Raw genomic sequence first — 22,435 nt, 5'->3', positions numbered from 1 at the left:
TTTTGATGCTGATGCTTTTGCTTTTGCATATACACAAATAATGAAAATTATCACACAATTACTGCCTGACTATTAGCTATTGTAACAAGCCATCAATACTGAGGTAACAATCTAATTTCAAAAATGCAAAATGTTTTGAAGTATGTATTTTATAATAGGTTACATATAGTATTATTACAGTTTTTATTATTTATTGAAATTCAAGAGAAAGGCAAAAGGCAATACATTTAAAATGGAAGTTATAAGAGCGCAAGTATTGTTGTTGGTTGATTATATTATGTATTGGATTTATAGATGAAAAAGAGATTGCTCATTGCCTCCCAGTATTTATCTCCCACTTCTACTTGACAGCAATAGGATCTCTTATTTTTGCTTAAGAATATGGCAGCATAAAAAATTTTTAAAGAGCATTTTTCAGTCTCCTTGAAGTTCAGTGTGGCCACATGACTAAGTTCTGATCCTTGGGAATTTATTAGCAGGGATATGCACAACCTCAAATTTGTACTTTTAAAATGAAATGACATACCCTCCCCTTCCCTTTTCCCATCTTATTCTTCCGTCCACCTGTCTGAAATGTGGATATAATAGCTTGCCATCTTGGACGTTAAAGAGAAGCAAAGACCTTTGAATAGCAGAGCAAAAATGTAAAACAAACCAGAATTCCAGGCACCTTAGAGTTGATAAATCTGCCATGGCCTGTTTATGCTGGGACAGTCTCGCTTCGCATGAGAGAGAAATAAACTATCTTGTTTCAGTCTCTATTAATTTGGTCACTTATTATAGAAATCAGAAGCATGCCCTAATTATAATACTGGTAGTATCAGATGAATAGTATAAATAAATTAACCTCAAAGATAGTCCAAAAATTTCATCTTTGAGGCAGTTGCCTCAGCTTTATTTGACAAAGCGTTGCTGATTTGAGTTTTATTCCCTCTCTTTCTCCATGAAATGGTACCATAAACAAATAGACTGTGGTCAGGCAACAGCAGGGAGCAGTGAAATAAACAGAAGACTTGGAATATCCATGAACTAAATTATATTAATTTATGATTAATTGTTGGAAATCACATTTTTGTACATTTTAAAAAATTAAAAATGAACTAGAATTTTAAAATTTTTAAAAAGATACAGATAGACACAGAGAAGAGTATCAAGTCAAGCAGTGGTAATTGGAATTGAGAACACGACACTTGGCCTGTGCTTTTCTGCATGATCATAGTGAGCTGCATGGGCAGGAGGTAAGTGGACCTAGCAGTATTTATAAGCCTTTGTGGACAAGATCATGCAAATGTTATGGCCTGTTTATGCAGACTTTAGCAAAGTTCTGCTATACTAAAAGTTTCTGAGGGAATTTGCATTTTAGAAGTTGCCTGTGTTTTCTGATGACAGTGATCTTTTTCTCGGTTTTTCAGAACGGTGTTACTTTATTTTGGGATATTAAGACATGATAAAAGAGTAAAATCTTTATAACTAAAATGAGTTAGAGATATATAGTCAGACAGACTGACAGACATATAAACAATGGCAGAAAGAATGTTTTTGCGTATGTAATCAAACCAGAGTTTGAGCTATTTTAAATCTAATTATCCCAGAGCCTAATCTAATTTCTGTGCATTTCATTAACTTTTAATCTTTCCGGATATAACAGGATGAATGTTATGTAATGGATTTTTTTTTAATTATCTGGAGACAGTGAAAATTACAGCTAGAGAGCCTAGTCATCAAGTTTGTCCATTGAAATGGATAACTTGAAAGTCCATGTAGAAAAGCCAGGACATTCGTATTCATCACTTTGCCCCCCCAATGGTTGGCCACCTTCCTCCAGTGATCTTCTCTAGTCCACCTCTTTTCTTTTATGGTCATACTCAAACCCTTGTCATTATGGTAAACAATACTAACTTAGCATTGTGAATCCAAATATTTCACTCCCTAACCAAAATCTCCTATTAGTTCATCTTGCTCATTTAGAAACTCCAGTCTATTAACTTTTCTATTTATCTCTGAATCTTCTGTCAATAAGCATGGCATCATACTTATGATGCATCATTTTATCTGTGCAATACACTGTCTCCTTTGGGATCTATCGCGTTCTCCTGGAAAAATAAACAAACCAAAACGTTATCCATGAATGAGTTTATTTGTCTCTCTCCCCCTACACCAAAGCTGCTGAATATTTAGAAGATTTTAAAACCAGGCAGACTAGTATCACTTTATTAGTCTCCAGTTTCAAAAGAAATGTATATTCTGACTAGGCATCTAATGTTTTCTTATTCAATTTTCTTCTGTTCTCTATAGTCCCTATTTCAAACTTTTATCACTTTCTCCAAATATCCCAAATTATTTTCAAATATTCCAACATAATTAACAGTTAACCCTAACTCCTCCTTTGGAGAGAAAAATACTAGTTACAAACAAGAATTCACTTGACTTCCTGCCTCAAGACCTAGGACCTTACCAGCATCCAGAACTATTCTCTTTATCTTACAAAGAAAGTAGCAAACCAGTTCTTTCACCTTTGCTTCAGACTTCATCCATTGTCACCTTTTGTGGAACTTCACTATTAATTATTCTGCTTAACTGCCTATTTTTTTGGCCACTGATTCCTTCTCATCATTCTTAAGCATGCTGAAGTATTGCACATCCTAATAAAAACACCTTCATCAACTCCATGTGCTACTGTAGTTATTGCTTCCTCTCCCCTTTCTTGTATAATTTATTGAAGAAATTATCTACTCTCACAGAATCCACTTCTGCACTGCTAGTCATTTCTTAATCCACATTAATCTGGTTAACACTGCATCTGCTTCACTGGACTCATAGAACTCACTAAAGACTTACTTGTTAAAGTAATTGTCACTTCTCAACTCTTGTTTTAATTGAACTTATTTTAATTATTTACAGTATAATTTCTTAAAATATTCTCCTAGGTTTTGTGAAAACCCACTGACCTGATTTTTTACCATATCTTTCTTTCTCCTTTTCCCCATTCTTCTATACAGGTTTCTTATTCCTTAAAACTCTCTTTCTTGAAATATTGGTGTACTCAGGATTCTGCTGAGGAACAATTATCTTCTATAGATTTAGATCTCACTATTTAAGGAAATTAGTTGCAATTTATCTAAGTTGCATTTATGCATAACCAGTAGCCTACTAAAATTTCTATTTGCATGACCATAAGTACTTCAAACTCAGTACAACCAAAACTGAAGTCATAGTCTTTCTTACTTCATCATCTCAATGAGTCAAATTTTTGTCCTTTATAATCTTCACACTCCTTTGCTAGAGCTTTGATTTTCTCTGGAATCTTTTCTTTCCCATTACAGCAACTCTGGTTCAGAACCACTACAGTCTCTCACATGGATAGCTGTTGTAATCTATTAACTAGTATTTACTCTAACCGTCTTGCCTTCACTTCTGTCTTCTCCTTAGCCAAAACGTTATTTCTGAAATGCATATTTCAGAAGTGCATATTTTCATTTCAACACCTTATATAAAATGTTTCTGGAACTACTTATTTTTCTTTGAATTAAATTCAAACTCGTAACATACTTCATGTCATAGTTAAATGAATTGCAAACATGAAAATGTCATTTAAAACTTTTTGATGACTTTATAAATTCTCCTAGATCGTCACTCAATCTTTTGATAGATTCTTTTCATTTTTTTAAACGAAGCTTGTTATTGGGGGGAAAAACATGTCATGAAGACCTAAGCATTAAGTACTTGATTTCATTTTTAATACTATTAATGATGAGTCATAATTGCTTCGGCAAGCAATGCAAAAGATAAATAAAATACAATAAGCTTGTTTGCATAATTTTAGTTTTATTTTTCAGGATAAAATTTTACTTAATCTAAATTCTTGCACTGTTTTCTATTAAGCTGAATTCCGTTTCCCCATGCCTTATGTCTCTGAATGCAAGGAGCTACAAGATTGAATTATCATGGAATCTTGACCCACCCCCATCCTTAAGAAATGATATATCAATTTCCTCCTTCTTTGAGGAAAAAGCTTGACATCTTCAGTAAACAAAAATTCTCTGCTTCTCTATATTATAAAATGTATAGGGTCAGGTACCCGTGGAGAATGCCTGTGCTGGTCCAGTGGGCCCATTTCCTAATTCATAGATGACACCTTCTTGCTGTGTCCCCACATGGTGGAAGGGCAAAAGAGCTCCCTTGGCCTACCTTATAAGGGCACTAATCCCATTCATGAAGACTTCCCTCAGGACCTAATGCCCTCCCCAAAGTTCCCACCTCTTAATACCATGGCCTTGGGGATTAGGATGTCAGCATATGAATTTTGGGGGGGGGGGACACAAAAATTCAGACCATAGCACAATTCATTAATTAATTTAGGACTCATGAAATTAAGATAAATTAGGAACAAAAATAATATAAAATTATCAGAAAAAAACCTATGGAGTTTGAAAATGTAACAGCGTCTCATTCTCTATTAGTAATGTGTTATTGTCATTTATACTGTAGAGAAAATGTTATTCTCATTTATACTGTAGAAATATATACTACAGTATATATTTAATCATATTAAATATATTACACAAATATTTAATGTGATTCTCAGCTAGAGAATGAGAAACTTGCATCTTTAGATCAAAGATGAAGCAAACAGAAGTTTCCTGTTGTGTGCAGTTTTAGATATTCTCACTTCATGGCGGGTTGGAGATTTTCAACCCCTATTTGTAACATCTTAAACCCATCACAGTGGACTTGGAAATAATATGCATACATCATACTTGTCCTGTATATAATTAGAATTTTTACCGGGATGGAACTTTTCAAGTACCTCCTTTGAGAATTTCCAGGAATGATTATTAACCTTTTCTTCCTACAAAGATAACTTAAAATTGAGCTTTTGAAACTCTAAATCAGGAAATAATAACAATTATGATGTAAAATTTTCTCTCCATTTCTGCTTTTTTATGTATAATATTAATCATTTTTACACTGTAATTTTTCCAGATATTTCAGTCAGCCTGTTAGCAGTCGTTGTCGGCTTTTGTGGACTGGCCTTGTTGGTTGTCTCACTTTTTGTCTTCTGGAAGCTGTGTTGGCCGTGCTGGAAAAGCAAGCCTGTGACTTCCAACGTCAGCACCCTTCCCCAGAGCATTTCAAGTGCTCCTACTGAAGGTCTTGAGACTGAAGAGAAAAAAGAAATTAAGGAAAATGAAAAGCCAGCCGTAAAAGCAATTGAGCCTGCAATAAAAATCAGCCACACTTCCCCTGACATACCAGCAGAAGTCCAAACTGCTTTAAAAGAACATTTAATTAAACATGCACGTGTGCAAAGACAAATTACTGAACCTACATCATCATCCCGGTAAGGAAAAATTAAACATATAAAACTGTGTGTGTGTGTGTGTGTGTGTGTGTGTGTGTGTGTGTGTGTGTGTGTGTGATTTTGTAAGAGAGAAAAATTTAGTTGAGAGAAAAGAAAAGAGAAACAGGATAAATGGGAAAGACATAGGAAATAGACAAATAAAGAGAGAAAGAGTAGGACAGAGTACATAGGGGCAGAGAGAGAAAGAAGCCAAACAGGGAGCAGGACCATGAAAGGAGCTTAGCAGAATGTGAAGTCTCAGTAAAATCATGTTACTACGGATTATTATTAAACTCCTTCCCTTGAAATATCATTAGTTGATAGCTGCTACTTGTAGTCTTTCAACTTAATTTAATTCAACCAATAAATATTGAGAAAGCCATTTGAAATGTCTATCATGGAGGCTCTACACAATCGGAAATTATCTAGAATTTCACAATCACAACTAACAGATTCATGTTTACTCTGCAACTGTTTAACACATATACCATAAATGTGAAATTTCATTGCATGTTTGAGCTCATGTAGACCAAATTCTTACACTGGACAAAGTCTAAGTTCCACAAGAGGCTAAATATCATGGACATGTGATGGAGTGTACACAAAAGGGAGGAAGAAGAGGACTTCCTTAAGGAAATACGTTTTAACTCAGCCTGGGAAAATCAGCAAAACTTTGTTGAAAATAATTCACCACAGTATATTCTAATTGTATTAACTATAAAGGAAAAAAAGATTCTTGTAAAGAGGCATTTTTATTCTGCTAAGTATAGGCATCCATTTTTAAAACACATGGCATGATAGCAGTTTTTCTCGGGTTCCGAAAGGTAGCAACTAGTTTTATTCTAGGGCAGAGTAAAATCAGTGGTCCCCTATTGAGAGGTAACTGTTATTTCCTGCAAACTAATTGACTTCCTAATCTTACCTTCTTATCTCTCTCAACTGAAGGTGCATCCATGTTTTTCAACATAGTAATACTTCTCTGGGTTTAGAAATCTATCAAATTGAAAAACTGTGTCATGTTGGCTACTAGAAATGAAGGGCTGTTCAATATACCTTTTGTGTATATAAAAATAATTTTATCTATAAATAAATCCACTCCTTTCTCAAATATATTCCAGAGGGATAAGTAAGAATAATTGTTACCTCTGAGGTAAGAAACTGGGATAAGGAGGATGGGTGGAGGTTTCTTTTTCTTGTTATACTTTTCTGTGCTACTTAAATCTTATAACTAAGGGCAGGCTGCGGTGGCTCACTCCTCTAATCACAGCACTCTGGGAGGCCAAGGTGGGCAGATCGTTTGAGGTCAGGAGTTCAAGACCAGCCTGATCAACATAGAGAAACCCCGTCTTTATTAAAAATACAGAAAATTAGCCCAGCATGGTGGCACATGCCTGTAATCCCAGCTACAAGGGGGACTGAGGCAGGAAAATTGCTTGAACCTGGGAGGTAGAAGTTGCGGTGAGCCGAGATTACGCCATTGCGCTCCAGCCTGGGCAACAAGAGCAAAACTGTCTCAAAAAAAAAAAAATTTGTAACTAAGAAATACCTTATATTTTGTTTTTATTTTGACAAGTTTTCCTGAGCAGTGACATTTAGGCTCATTTTAATATTTTCTTATTTATGATTTTTATGTAATTTAACCCAATAAATAGCCATGTTAATTTTTACTATATATTTATTGAGATATATATGTATTTATTGAATTACATGTATATTTATATTGAACTATAAATAATTGTCCAATATACCACTTTTTAAAATATGTTTTAGAAATAAGGGAAATAATGTCTTTGGGAGGAACTTCGTTTTTTCCAAGACATTGGGCTCACTATATCTGTAGGGGAAAACTGCTTTAAAATTACATCATGTGGTTACTTGATTATCACTACCATCCCTGAAAACTTTGGCCAATATTATATTTTATATCCACAAAGCCTTAAGACCCTAAGAAATTTCAGGGTAAAAATCTTCAATTAATCTGCAAAACATTTTAAAAATAGTAACCACTGTGAATAAACATTGGCTTAGCATTCAGAATTATTCAACTCTTATAGTTGATATGTACAAACTATATAAGGTTACGCTTATCTTATCTGATTATCCCTAGCTAGGGGAGAATGAAAACATGTGAGCGAAGACTTAGTTTTCCAGCTATGGATTTCTCAGTAATTATGTGAAATTGAACAAATCAGAAAACATAAAAATTTCAACCTTAAAAACATAAAAATTAGATTGTACATATCCAATATTTTCTAAGAGGAAAAACTGCAACACACATTCAGAGTTTTTCTAGAACTTTGATATCATTTCACCTGCCTCTGACTTTCCTTGTTTATATGGGTGGTTAGGGAAGGAAGAAGAAGAAAATAATTTTGAGCACTTGCAATTTTGCCAGTATGCCAGGGCACCCTTCCTGATAATCCTTCACCAATCTGTATGAAGTGTTATTAATTATCCCCCGTTACATGTGAGTTAACTGAAACCCAAAGAGAGCTTAAAATTTGCCTGAAGTCATACAGCTGGGAAGAGTAAGAATTCAAATTTATCCAGATAGATGAACGCATATTAAGCATAAACGCCAAGGGGATGTAGTTTTCCTGCAATTAAATATGTTGGTTATGAAGCATGCTTAGGATAGGTAGTTTAAAAGTTGAAGAGTAAGAGCATGTTTCTGTTCATTCTACTCAATTAAAAATCTGGAATTGTGTATGATTATCATGAATTACTAGAGTCATGATTTGAATCTGTTTAGCCTTGGGATGAATTCCTTGCAGAAAACTTGATTATTTATAGTTCTCAAGAACCCTAATCTACATTAATTACTTCATGATACTAGAAATTACCTTTATAGAGAGAGGAAGAGGAAATTGTTGAGTTCATTATGTAGTTCACTTGAACACAGAGATCTAGGGTACATTATTATAAATCAGATTATTCAGCTCGAATGCCAACTTTTCACCAAGATGTAGCCAAATCAAACCTGCATGCACAGGCGCGCGCGCGCACACACACACACACACACACACACACACACACACACACACACACAGAATTTAACTTTAATACTTTGTTTCCTCACCTTGTTGGTATGCCTTAGCTTCAGTCTGTTGGGATGCCTTTTAATTTGGCTCAGACATCATACTCTTTCAAGTTTTACTTGTCTCTATATTTAAATAGATCCTGTTGGGCCTAGAAGTTAGCAGCATTACTGGAAACTCCCACACTTCTCAGGTTCTTGTCTTCCTTTTCAAATGCCTGGACATTTTGCCCTGTCAGCCTGCCAGGCAACCAAACAAACCAGCTGGCATTTGTGTATTTCTTCGTTACTAACATTCTTCTAGTGTCATCTTCATTGATTGTTTATTCATCCAATAACCTTATTCAACATATATTTAATCCTGAGTATAGTCAGTGTGTCCTACACACTCTGAAAACTCCAAGGATCTGTGACAGTTTATGTAAATTTATAAGATAAATATGAGGAATTGCAAGTGCCAGCTATGTGATGGAGAATGTGGAATTAGAACATTCAGACATTATTTCCAGCTAAGGCATGGAGAAGAGCCATTAAGCGGAGTCGAAGGAGACTGGAAATTCATATAAATGGCATTTGGGAGGGGATGTACATCCTAGATGGAAACGTTTTATGTGAAAAATCATAGAGTAGGAAGTTGTGCTAAGAAGACAGCAGGTACAATACTTTGATCAAAAAACAGAGTCAAGTGAAGAAATAATGGAAGACAAAATCAGCTGCAATTGAAGTATAGTGAGACATTGAAAGCATGGTCAACATGTTCAGAGTCTGTCTTGTCAAAAAATATTTGTAGCAGAAGAGTTCTGTGGATAAGTGTTGTGTTTTAGGATAATTCACTTGGCAACACTTTATAAGACAGACTGTAGGAGAAGGCATCTACTTTGTAATTACTTTTTATTATATTGAAGCATAATAATAATCAGGAAATAGAAAACAAGAAGAAGAAGAAACATAAAAACATTTAAAAAAGAAAATCAAAGATCACAAATAAAAAAAAAAAAAAAAAAACATTAAGTGGCACTTCAGTAATTCCATGTCTGGTCCAAATCTTTTAAAAGTCATTCAAGGCTGTTAGTTATAGTATGATTGTACCAAGCTACCATTAGCATTTTGGTTCCATATACACCACATATGGAGTTCTATGCTGCTTTTTTAGGCAGAAAATCTGCCCTATCCACTTCTGTATTACTTTTTGATGCCTTAACAAAGCACTGTAGGAACTCAAGGTGAATTTACTGAATTAAAAGAATCAATAAATGAGTTCAATGACCTCATCTTGTTTATCCCACTCATCTTCTAGATGGTTACTCACTAGAAGAGTGCTTGGTCTTTTTATTATCCTCCTAAAGACCTGACTCTCTTTGCCTCTGCTTTTGTTAATACTGCTTTCCTTGTGTGGAATAACAACCTCATTTTTATGTAGTGTAGGATCCTTAAAGAAAATGCATCTGTGAGTCCACTTTCTCTGCCCAATTATAACTATTATCCTTTATTATTTGAAGCTGTAATTACAATCTAGCAATCATTTTGTGTCTTAATACTGAGCTCCAGCTGTTTCTAAACTAGATGCTAAATTTTCAGAGAACAAGGGGGTGTAACCTACTTTTATGCCCTCCTAATTTCCAGCACTGTGTAGGCACATAAGTGTCAAGTGAATGCTTTTGATTAATTGATCATCCTCCACTTCATTTTGCCTTTTTAAAGACATCGTCTTTGAAAAGCACACCAAATGATGAGTGGTGAGATAACACCATGTTCATATTAGAAAGAGGTTAATGATACTATTCTCACAGGGATGAGTATGAGAACCAATTTTCTGTGCATTTATTAATGGTATAAAGATGAGGTGAATAGTAACTGGCAAAATAATAATTTGTGGAGGATGAGGAATTACATAGATTTACCACCTTTAGGACTCTTAAGTACCTATTGAAAATAATTAGGAACCATAATAGCAGAGCCAATTAAACATGAAACAAAAGCAGGAAAATGTACATAGGAAGAAATCACTGACTTATATGTGCTGATGAATTTACAATATTTACAATTAGGTATGGTTGATTAGAAGAATAATGCTTAAAAATCATCAAGCACAGTATCCAAAAGAATGTTTAGTGTACATTATTATTAGAAAAATAAAGAATTATGTAAAAAATACATAAAATGAGATTGCATAGTTATCTTTACTGTAAAAATGTTTTTAAGCAGTTAAATTTCTCTGAAAAGATAGCAAAAATTGAAAATATCCTTGCTAAAACACTGTAAGGAATGAAAAATGAGATACTACAAAAAGGGGGAGTTTAAAATATGTATGCCTAGCTAGGGTATCAAGGAGCAACTCTTGCTCAGAACAGTGGAAAGACTTGAGATCTGTCTCCCTGAAACAGAAACTCATAAAACATGCTTTGCAGGAACTTGAGGTGGTTAAATAACCCGCTTCATTAAAGATATGTATTATGTATATACATTTGCTTCTTTTCTGAAAAAGAGATGACTCTTTGAACGAAAGCCAGAGTTACAATCTTAACAAAATTACTGAAATTTGAAGTTTGTTTTCTGGCACTTATATTGTCTTATACACAAACCCTAATTTGACTCTTTTGTTGTTGTTGTTGTTGTTGTTGTTTTGATACAGGGTCTCACTCTGTTGCCTAGGCAGGAGTGCAGTGGCATGATCATAGCTCTCTGCAGCCTAAGCTTCCAGGTTCAAGCGATCCTCCTGCCTCAGCCTCCCAAGTTGCCAGAACTATGGGCATGCACCACTAAGCCCAGCTAATTTTTTTTAAATTTTTTGTAGAGATGAGGTCTCAAAATGTTGCCTACCTGGTCTTGAATTTCTGACCTCAAGCAATCCTCTCACCTCAGCCTCCTAGTCTTCTATATAATATGAATAATGCTTGGAAAGTTTTATTTTATTAGTCACAGAAATCTTAGGGTAAATTATTTTCATAAAAACCCCAACAGATGTTTTCTTAGTTCCTAGCAAATGTTTATGATGAAATACATTAAAAATTGAGTAATACTTAGTCTTTGTTATTAAAAAGACCACAATTTAGAAGAAAATCTTGGAGAGTGGAAGACAAGTCTGAAAACAGGTAATTTCAGTACACTATTTGCAGTAACTTCAAGGAGATATGGAGGCACACAAGAAGCATTATCAAGAATGGTACATGAACCCAATTGTAGAACTATGACTATTGTTCTCCAAAACCTAGCTGAGCTCACCATGAGGTAAGCTCTTGATAGTCAGAAGCATATTACAAAGTAAGGGAAGGCTTCAAATTGCACACTGAGCTTAGAAATTCAGACCTAGAATCATGGTCAAATGACCTCCTAGGAATCAAGTAATACTAACAAATAAGTGCTTAGATTTATTATTTTGACCAGCTGTTACTGAGAAATTTTAATGTTTAAGGCTGCAGTCTATATTTACTTCTTTTCTTGTAATATAATGTGTTATGTTCTCAGAACATTATCTGTAATTCAAAAGCTATGAAGAAATATTTACCAATCTAATTACTTCATATGCATTCATTTAAATATATGCTATATCAAAAAGCATTTGCTTATCTCTTTTTTATGATAGTGATAACATTTTTTTTAAAAGTGGAGAGAGGTCAAGGTATTTGGGTAATAACTCAGCTGCCTGTAAATTATTTGAACAGAAAAAAGGTAAATTACAGAAATGGATTTTAGCCATCCCTTTAAATAATTGAGAAGGAAACCAGTTGTTTCCTTAGTTATTATTATTATTATTCAATTGTTATTTAGTCACATGGCTACATTTCTCAGAGAAAAATATATTCTTTATTCAACAATATTTATTTAACACTTATTCTGTCATAGATATTTTTCTTGAAATTTGATACACACTAGGCACAAAACTGTCAAAAGTCCCCCACACACACACACATTCTTACAAATTATATGATGTATTACAAGGTAGTAAGTCCTATGGAAAATAATAGCACAAAATAAAGGGATTGGAAGGTCTGAATGGTAGGCATTTTTGCAATTTTAAACATTGTAGTCAGAATAGCTCTTGGTGAGAAGGTAAATTGAGCAAAGACTAAAAGTGGTAGATAAGTGGACCTTGAGGAGTCTGGGAGGGCTTTTCATTTAGAGGAGGCAGATGCTACAAAATCCCTGAAGCTAGAACCTGTGCTATGTATTCCCACCCAGAGAAATTTAGGAGCAAAAGCAGAGGTAGCGGGACTACATTATTTTTGGCTTTTACTCTGACTAATATGGTAAGCCACTGGAGGGTTTTAAGTCAAAGGAGTGGCATGACCTGTTTTAAAAGATTATTCTACCTGCTTTATTGAAAATAGACATTGAGGAAGGCACAAGGATAGAAGCAGAAAGACCACTAAGGAGACTGTAATCCAGGCCAGAGGTGATAGTGTTTCAGACCAGGACAGTGTTAGTTAATGATGTTTGTGAGAACTTGTGACCAAATTGTGGACGATGGGCTCAGGTTGCTCCCTGATAGGATGTGTTCTTCCAGGCACTTGGTCCTTCACTCACCCAAGAATGGGGGAGAGAACTCCGCTGGACACGGTGAGCTCATTCAAGTAAATATCAGACCCGAAAGAGTTTTGCAGAAAGTGTTTTATTTATGCAGAGAGAGAAAAAGAAATAGAGTGAGCGAACTCCCACACTGACGCGGGAGGGGATCCAGAGATGAAGTCCGCACAGATGAAAGAGAAGGGGACTTTTATCCTGGGAGTTATTCCCACCTCATTTGAGTTTTTTATCCTATGAAAGGAGTTCCTCTAAGCTTCTGCTGGAGTGATCTTTGATTTCTGACATCTGATTTATTGTTTGGCCCACAGTCATCCCATAGCTTTTCATGGGCTTACCTGGGCAGTCTATCTTCCTGAGCTCACACAAAAGTTAAACAAAGATGTCTAAGCTCCCGGATGGACATGTGAAAGAAGGCAGGTTGGACATGTCACTAGGAAGTTCTTGCCTTTGAAACCATGCCCTTTGCGGACCCGGGAAGAGAAGTTAATTACATTCCCTCAAACTGACTGGATATATTTTGAGAGTATAAGAAACAGACTGTCCTAATAGATGAGCTGAGGCATGTGAGTGAAATAGGAATAGTCAAAAATAACTTGAAGATTTTGGTCTGAGCATCTGGGAAAATCAAGTTGAGACAAATGAAACCATTAATGGAGTGAGTTTCAGAGGCAAGAAGAGGATATCTGGACCTGTAGCATTTAAGGGTTCTATTAGAAATCTAAGTGGACATGTTCAGTAGGCAGCTAGGTAATGACTCGGGAACTCTGAAGTGGATCTGTGATATGTATTTACATTTGGGGTCCTCAGCATGTAGATCATGTCCTAAGCCAGAAGATGGTATCATCAAATAGTTTATATAGGAAAGAGAACAATAAAATTCTGAGTGATGAGGGATCAGAAACAGCCAAGTGGACTGAGAAGTAGAGGCTAGTAAAGTAGGAGGGAAGCCCAGAGGGTGGAACCTGGAAGCCAAGTGAGGAGAGTAAGTAATCTCCCAGGAGGGAGTAGCTGTCAGGTGACTGTGCTAAGGCCAGGTGGGATGAAGATTGTGAATGGAACCATGAATTTAGCAATGTGGGCGGGGACATAGTTCACATTTTCAAGAGTGATTGTGGTACAATATATGAAAACATGGTTAGAGTAAGTTTAAATAGAATTTAGATAGTGAATATACTGTCTTCAACTCTTTCAAAAAGCTTTGCTGCAAAAATGTTAGAGAAACAGAGCAGCACAGTGAGAGGAAGAGGGGTGAATAGAAGGTTCTTTTAACTTTACCTCCCAACTCAGACAACCCCTCCAACTCAGCAAAACCCCCAATCCATTGATTCTGTCGTGATGTCATTATTCCAATATCCTTGATATTTTTTTTTCTTCTTTACTCAGTTTCAATTCCATAGTCAATCAGAGCCACTCTTGCATTTATCCTCAATTCTCTTGTTGCTTTCTACTTCTGTATTGCAGGGCAAAACCACAGCCCTAGCCAAATTCATTGCTCATGTCATCTCTACACTTGCACATGTGCAAGTGAACATGAATGGAAAAAATACAAACTCCCATGGATCCACTTGAAATTCATGACCGCATTCTCCATTTCGCTAGCTAATGCTGCACAGTAGTCTGTTTCCCCTCTCAGTCTTTTGAGATTCACAAGACTGTTGTCTTAGTACATTTTCTGTTGGTCATAGCAGAATGTCAGAAGCTGGATAATTTATAAAGAAAATGAATCTATTTCTTACCGTTCAAAAAGCTTCGAAGTCCCTGGTTAAGGAGCCACATTTGGCGAGGCTCTTCCTGCTGGTGAGGACTCTCTGCAGAGTCCCAAGGTGGTGCAGAACTTGTCATGGCAAAGGGGCAGAGTGTGCTAACGTGCTAGCTTATTTAGCTCTCTCTTCCTTTTCTTATAAAGCCAGCAGCTCCACTCCCATGATCATCCACGAATCCATTAACTCATTAATCCATTGGATTTAATCTATTCATACGGGCAGAGTCCTCATGCCCTGGTCACGTCTTACAGTACAGGCTCTGCTTCTCAACACTGCCACATCAGGGATTAAGTTTCAATGTGAGTTTTGGAGGGAACATTCAAACCACACCAACTCTTTATACCTTCTCATTTTTTTTTTCAAACTTCTGTCACCTTCTTCCTCATTCTTAGTTTTAATTAGTGACCTTACTTCCCATTTTACTAAGAAAATTGAAGCATATGGGAATCTAACTGAGCATATGATGAGAGTTTCTGATGCAGATTTTAATATTAAAATAGAGAGAGAAAATTCTTTTAAACATTTAATTATTTATTAAACAGCTGCTAAAGATTTTTTTTACTTTTCTTTGATTTCTCAAGCAATATCCAAGGTTAATTTAATAGATGGTAAGGACATTGAAAATTAGAGCAGGAGGATATATAGGTTTCCCAATTAGATGCTGAGTTGTGAAGCCAGAGGATCTCTTTAGCCCAGGGTGGTGGTCCAGGACATGCTCACATAGAAATGACTTTGTGTCATCACTATGGGAGGAAACCTAGACTTGAATTTGTCAAAACTAGAGAGTTTATTATGACATTTGCACTTCCCCTCCTTGTGTCCTGAATTCTAATAATAATAACTAATGCCAATATGAAAAAGGATAGTTGGCAAAGTCATATGTCATTTAATCTTCTCAAAAATTGTAAAGGAATCATTTTATAAATGAGAAAAATAAAGCTCAAACAAATTAAGTGATTCACCTAAATTTGCCCTCACAACATAGGGAAGCTGGAACCAAACTGTAGTCAGAGTCCAGTCCATCACTTTTTCTTCCTTATCTCTCTGTAAAAATCTTTAAACACTTTCTTCTGATAGGTGGGAAGAATTTGCCCATATTCCTGTGAATTTCCAGGACTCTACCCACATGTCAACCAGAGCACCTCTGTCTTTACATAGTCAACTTCTGGCCTCAGATTTTATTGGAAGAAAAGAATTTATTACTGGTAAATATTTGAAAGTGACCATATTAAAACATGATACTCGTCTGCCATCAAGTAATATTGAGTATATCTAGCTACCCTCATTGTTCCAGGTAAGGTGGGGAAAGTTTTTCCTTCTCTGGGAGAGTGCTTGGACAGTGCTAGGTTTGAAGGATAAGATGGAATTTAGGTTGGTGCAAAAGTAATTGCAGCTTTTGCCATTCCTTTCAATAGCAAAAAATACAATTATTTTTACACCAACCTAATACTAGGTTTGAAGGATAAGAATGGGGTAACAGTCAAATGACTTGCACTGTGATTGGTTGGATATTTGTGTGAGACTATATTGCCACTAATCACTGTCATCCTAAAAGAGAAAAAAAAAGCAAGAAGAAAAAGAAGATCTGTGTTGTCATGGCAATAGTTTAACATTGTAATAATTAAAGCCTGTCTTAACTGACTAGCTAAACTGTGACTTAAAATATGTGCTATTTACCCTATAATTAGGACACTGACTTACTAGAACAAAAATGTTACCACTTTTTTATTCTCATAAGGGACTTTACAGCTGCAAAATTATAATCAGAGTCATAAAGAAGAAATTACAGAGGAGAGAAAATTAAAATTTTATAATATTGAAAAGCATAAAGGAGTGTGAAATAATAGAATAAATCTATTAAAAAATAAGGAATTAACTTCTTAGAGGTTTTGCTCCAAAAATCAAAAACTTCTTGCATAATTGAAAGTGATTTTAGCAAGAATATTATATTCTCTATTCAATAAAATATTCTGAATTTATTAAGAATATTGAATATGCAAACTAGATTATACTAGACCATTTTAATATTTCACAGCCATATGTACCATGTATATTCCTTTTTCTTTTTATTTTCATAAATTCTCTCTGACCTCTCCTAACCCTAATTTAAGCTCCCAATTCTTCATATCTGGGGTAGATTCAAGGTCAAAGTGCATTTTATGTCATGCCCAATGCATTAGAATGGCATATATCTGAAGAATCAAATCACTTCAAGATTTAAGCTAGCAAAGACTTTTACATGTATACTCACTTAAATACAGAAAGTAAAGTATTGAGTCATAAAGTCAGTATAGTTTCAATTAGGGACTAATATTCTCACCTGAGATAAAGTAGTTCTAGTATGTTTATATAGTAACAATTTTTCAATTATAGTCAAATTTTAAAATAGTCATTTTTAATACATGATATAGCACAAATTGCTTTACAAATTTTACTTCATTGCTATTTTCAAAATACATGTCATTTCTAATAAAATGTATCATAACTATAAACTTGATAAAACTTTTGTACACAATGTCTGATCACAATTTCATTTACAAATTAAACATTTGTGCTCTCTTCCAAGTTTTGATAACAAGTCAAAGAAGTTGAAAGCACCTCTAAAAACATATCTTAAGCTGTTTTAACCAAATGAACTTTGGATCTTAGTGGATTACATAATTACGTTATATATAATATTTAAGTGGAAAACATAAAATGATACTTTAATATTTTATATGGTTATTCAGTAGAATAATTTGTTTTTGAAGTAATTTAATCAAATAGGATAACCATTAATATGGCAGTATATATAGCATGGTGGTTAAAGGTGTGGCCAGTAGACCCAGACTGCCTCAGTGAAATTTTAATTTTAGCATCTGCCTAGCATCATGACTTTGAATACATTACTCACTTCTCTGTGCCTCAGTGACCTCACTTGTGAACATAATAGTCAGTACCTAATTGGATTACCTGAGGCTCGGTTGAGTTTATAGAGAATTTATACCCATACCTGCAACATCATAAGTACTCCTATGTTAGCTTTTACAGGCAAAATCTCAAGAGCAAGGGCATCCTAACTTTTTATTGTGAAAATATTGTAGTGCATATTTATTTTTCCTGCTTTTTATTATTTTTTATTTACTTCCAAATTGTATTAGACATTATTTTTTTCATATTCTAATTCTTGGCATACTTTAGCACTAATGTGATATTGAAATATCATTTTTCCTTAAGCCTTCTCCTTTTATCCATGTAATTCTCTGTGGCAGCACGCTAAAAGCTTCTCATTCTGAGGGTGAAGCTAAGCAGAATGTTTCGAAAACGCTGCAGTTTACTTTCATCTGTGACACCCTTCCACCACTTTACTAGTCTGATTTTCAATATATGTACTGAACAATAGGTCCTTTAAACAAATGTTTGAGAAGTCTGTGACTAGCACAGTAGAAACGAACAGAGCTACTGATACTCTCACAGCTCATTTCAGTTTGTCTTCCTCATCTGTATGAAAGGCAACCATAGAAAGAGGTTGAATTACTTTCAGTACAGCCCTAAGCACTTCTTAAGGTGGTGTTTGAATTACTCCTCAATAGTTCAGTCCAGCTAAAGAAAATAAGCAATTTACATGTAAGAGAATGAACTTGGCAATACCTTAGTTATAATTCTGATTTTAACAAATTCTATTTTATGAATACACATACTATTGATGCTGCCTTGTAAATATTTAGGCTCATAAAATTATTGAAGAACTATAGAATGGCAGAGAATCACAGAGTAAACTTAAGGCTAGAAAACACTTAATGCTTTCTACCTCAAGTGAGATACTAGACTTGAGGCAGAAATCTCACTTGAGGCAGAAATATTTTTCTTCAACATCTAACCTTTGTTCTACATTTCCAGGTTGAGGAAGTTCACTACTTCACTGTGTTGGATAGGTCGAGATGATTTTAAATGTTTCTTTATATTAAGCTAACATTTATCTTCCTGTACCTTCCATCAATTCTTAAATGCTGTCATGACAGTCCTTCTGCCATTAGAAGAGAGCCAGCCTTAATCCACCTTTACCCCATTCTTTAACTGCTTCAGCTTTCTAGGTCAACATCCTCAGCTCCTGTCATTACTTCTCAAATGGTATTGTGCCCAGGCATCTCACTTCTGGGTGGTCACTAATTTGTAAACTCTTATTTACGAAAACAATCTTCCCATGCCTGTAATCCCAGAACTTGGGGAGGCAAGGTGGGCAGATCACTTAAGGTCAGGAGTTCGAGACCAACCTGACCAATATGGTGAAACTGCATCTCTACTAAAAATACAAAAATTAGCCAGGCCCGGTAGCAGGAGCCTCTAATCTCAGCTACTCGGGAGGCTGAGGCAGGAAAATCACTTGAACCTGGGAGGCTGAAGTTGCAATGAACCGAGATAGCACCATTGCACTCCAGCCTGGGTGACAGAGTAAGAACCTATTTCAAAAAGAAGAAAAAAAAATCAATCTTCATGTGTGTATCAGTGAATTAAATATTAATCATGCAGTGTCATCCATATTACTTAGTGCTGTAACAGGTGTAGACCTGCTGCAATAGACAACAGAAGTGAATAAAGTATTTTGAAATGAATGTTCTCAGGGTTTACTGACTGGATATTAAGTGTAAGACAGAGCTGGAAGGAAAAAAAGTCAGCTGAAGGTAACTAGAGAAAGCAAAGTATATGGTGATAAGTGTCTGGACTCCATAGCAATGGAAAAGGACTGGAATGAATAACTATATGAGATATTTCAAAGGAAAAGCAACAGGATTTAGAAAATTGGGTAAATCCTATGGGTAAAAGGAGAATGACTCAAAGCATACTTCATGCTTGAAAGCTTGAGTGACTGATAAAAATGTTAGTGCTATTGTCAGACATTGTGAGAGAAAAAAATGGATTTGTGAGCAAAAGGGAGAAATTAAGACATCTGTTTAGAAATCTTCCATAGAAATTTAGAGATATGGGACTAGAACTTTATGTAGCTGGGACTTATCTGAGGAACCATCAGATTTAAGACAATAATTACAGTCCAAGAACTGATTATTAGTCTGATGGACAGACTGAGGAGAAATGTAACAAAAGCCCTGGGCCTAAGCTTTGAGGAGACGTGTAGGTTGGCACAGTTCATGCCAGAATGCATGGAGGAAGTTTCAAAGAAGCAGATCTTTCATGCAAGTCACATTTAGAAGACATTAGTAAACTTATATATTTAATATTCTGGAAATGTTGACTAGATGAGTAGTCATAGTGACTATAGGAAATTCAGTCTAAGTTTTAGAAAAACTTGTTATATTGGACTCAGATTCTAAAATTCTACATTTGTTTTTATCCTTAGAGTTTCTGAAGACCACATCATGTTGAAAAAAAGAAAATGTACTCATTTTGATTTTGGCTATCACAACTATATATTCTTTTTAAAAGTAAACATTCATTTAGTTAGATTAAGAATTAGAAATAACCATTATGAGAATATGTGGACTTATAATATGTTTTTCATTTTAATACTATAGTCACTGAAACATGAAATTCATGAGACCCAAATATCCAGATGAAAAGAAACCAGCCATCCAAATGATTTTGTCCGTATAATGGTTACATTTAGATACACCAAGATGATTGATAACATTCACAATTTTACATGGAATATTGAACTTTGTTGCTAATCGTATTTCATTAGAATTGTCTTTAATTGTGCATTTATAATTGAGAGTACAAAATTGCAAAAGCATATAAAAATTAACATTTGCCAGCCAGGTATGGCTCACATGTGTTATCCCAGCACTTTGGGAGACTGAGGTGGGAGGATCGCATGAGCCCAAAAGTTCAACACCAGCCTGGACAACATAGTAAGATTCTGTCTCTACAAAACATTTAAAAATTATCTGGGCAGATATGATGGCCTGTAGTCCGAGCTACTCAGGAGGCTGAGGCCAGAGGACGGCTTGAGCTAAGGAGTTTTAAGCTACAGTGAGCTCTAATAGCACCACTGTACTCCAGCTGGGGTGACAGAACAAGACCCTGTCTCAAAAAAAGACAGAAAAGAACATTTAAGTGTTTCTGGAATTTTAAGAGACTTTTTCTTTGAATATTGTACTTCTTTATTTTTTTTTTCAAAAGTAGTTCTTTGATTATGTGTGTGTGTGTATGTGTGTGCGTATGTGTGTGTGTGTGTGTGTGTGTGTGTGTGTATCTAAGTAGATATAGATATCTTTTCACTATTCTGGGGGTGGGGGAGAGTTTATATACCACTGTATAACATTCTCATCGAAATGATCTCCCTCAATGATTTTATGTGTATGTGTGTGTTCAGCCACAATTCCTTCCGAAGACACCTGCCGAGGCAAATGCAGGTTTCCAGTGTTGATTTTAGCATGGGCACGGAACCTGTTGTACAAAGAGGAGAGACAACAACCAGCATCGGGAGGATAAAGCCAGAACTCTACAAACAGAAATCAGTTGACTCTGAGGGCAACCAAAAAGAAGATGTCAAAACCTGTGGGAAACTTAACTTTACCCTCCAGTATGATTATGAAAATGAACTTCTAGTTGTTAAAATTATCAAAGCCTTAGATCTCCCTGCTAAAGACTTCACGGGAACTTCTGACCCTTATGTGAAGATGTATCTTCTTCCAGATAGGAAAAAGAAATTTCAGACCCGTGTGCACAGAAAGACTTTAAATCCTCTATTTGATGAAACTTTTCAGTTTCCTGTAGCATATGATCAACTAAGCAACCAAAAACTACATTTCAGTGTGTATGATTTTGACAGATTTTCTAGACATGACATGATTGGGGAAGTGATTCTTGATAATTTGTTTGAAGTCTCTGATCTGTCCCGGGAAGCCACAGTATGGAAAGATATTCATTGTGCTACCACAGTAAGTAGTAATTCAACCAATATATTGTTTTTTATTTGACCTACAATGATATATGACTAGTTTACCCATATTACCAGAATAAGTCTTACAGAGTTATGTAATTTATGCCTCAGATCCTGCAAAGGTAGGATTTCATTACTACCAATTATAATTCAGATACCTAATGCTATATTGGTAACCCTAGTGATTGTGTAAATTAAAAAAAACAGTTCTTATAAACTAGTAGAACTGGTAGGCTATGTCTCCTTTAAAATATTTGTCTGTAACCTATCTCCAGCACCCAATTTCCTTATACTTAGTATTGACTTTCATTATTTAAGATACTTTTGTTAATATCATTATTTTAGAAATTATTTCACTGTTTAAGAATAATTACTTCATTTATTAAGATAATCCATCAGATTAAACCTAAAATGTACTTTGATGGGGTGGAAAAGGACTTTGGAAAAGTCCTTGGTTTGATCTGAAACAACTCATTAATTCAGCTTTTGTAGAATACATAAAATTATGATATATGAAATGATCAGTGATAAAGAAGTAATCATTGTTTACATTGAAGCTTTTCTTTATTACAAACTACTTTTTCTGATTATAAAATAATACCAACTTTTAGTATTGAAAATTTTAAAAACATAACACAAAGCATAAAATTAAAATAATCTACAATGCTACACATTATATATAATATTTTGGCATATTGCTTTCCAATTATTTGCCATTCATATTTTAAAATAATAAGACCATACTAAGTTTAAATTTTTTCACGCCAATTTCCTTTCATTCTGTATTTGTTGTAGTGCATGATGTTGAAATACGTGATCCATTTATTTAACCATTTTCTTACTGTTAGACAGTTGAGTTAGGCATAAATTTTGTTACATGAAAAATTGTG

The 22,435-nt window shown here is 34.9% G+C and overlaps 1 protein-coding gene across 1 annotated transcript in view; it reads left to right on the top strand.

Moving 5' to 3' along the window:
- Positions 1-22,435, top strand: part of SYT10 (synaptotagmin 10) — a 57,746-nt gene that overhangs the window by 8,227 nt on the left and 27,084 nt on the right. The window contains exons 2-3 of the mRNA XM_017516723.2: positions 4,984-5,341; positions 20,976-21,543. Coding sequence (XP_017372212.1) covers positions 4,984-5,341; positions 20,976-21,543 — 926 coding nt within the window. The remainder of the gene's footprint in view (positions 1-4,983; positions 5,342-20,975; positions 21,544-22,435) is intronic.

This window comes from Cebus imitator, unplaced genomic scaffold (genome assembly GCF_001604975.1).
Source record: "Cebus imitator isolate Cc_AM_T3 unplaced genomic scaffold, Cebus_imitator-1.0 Scaffold601, whole genome shotgun sequence".
NCBI classification, from domain to species: domain Eukaryota; kingdom Metazoa; phylum Chordata; class Mammalia; order Primates; family Cebidae; genus Cebus; species Cebus imitator.
This window is presented reverse-complemented; position numbering and strand designations above follow the sequence as displayed.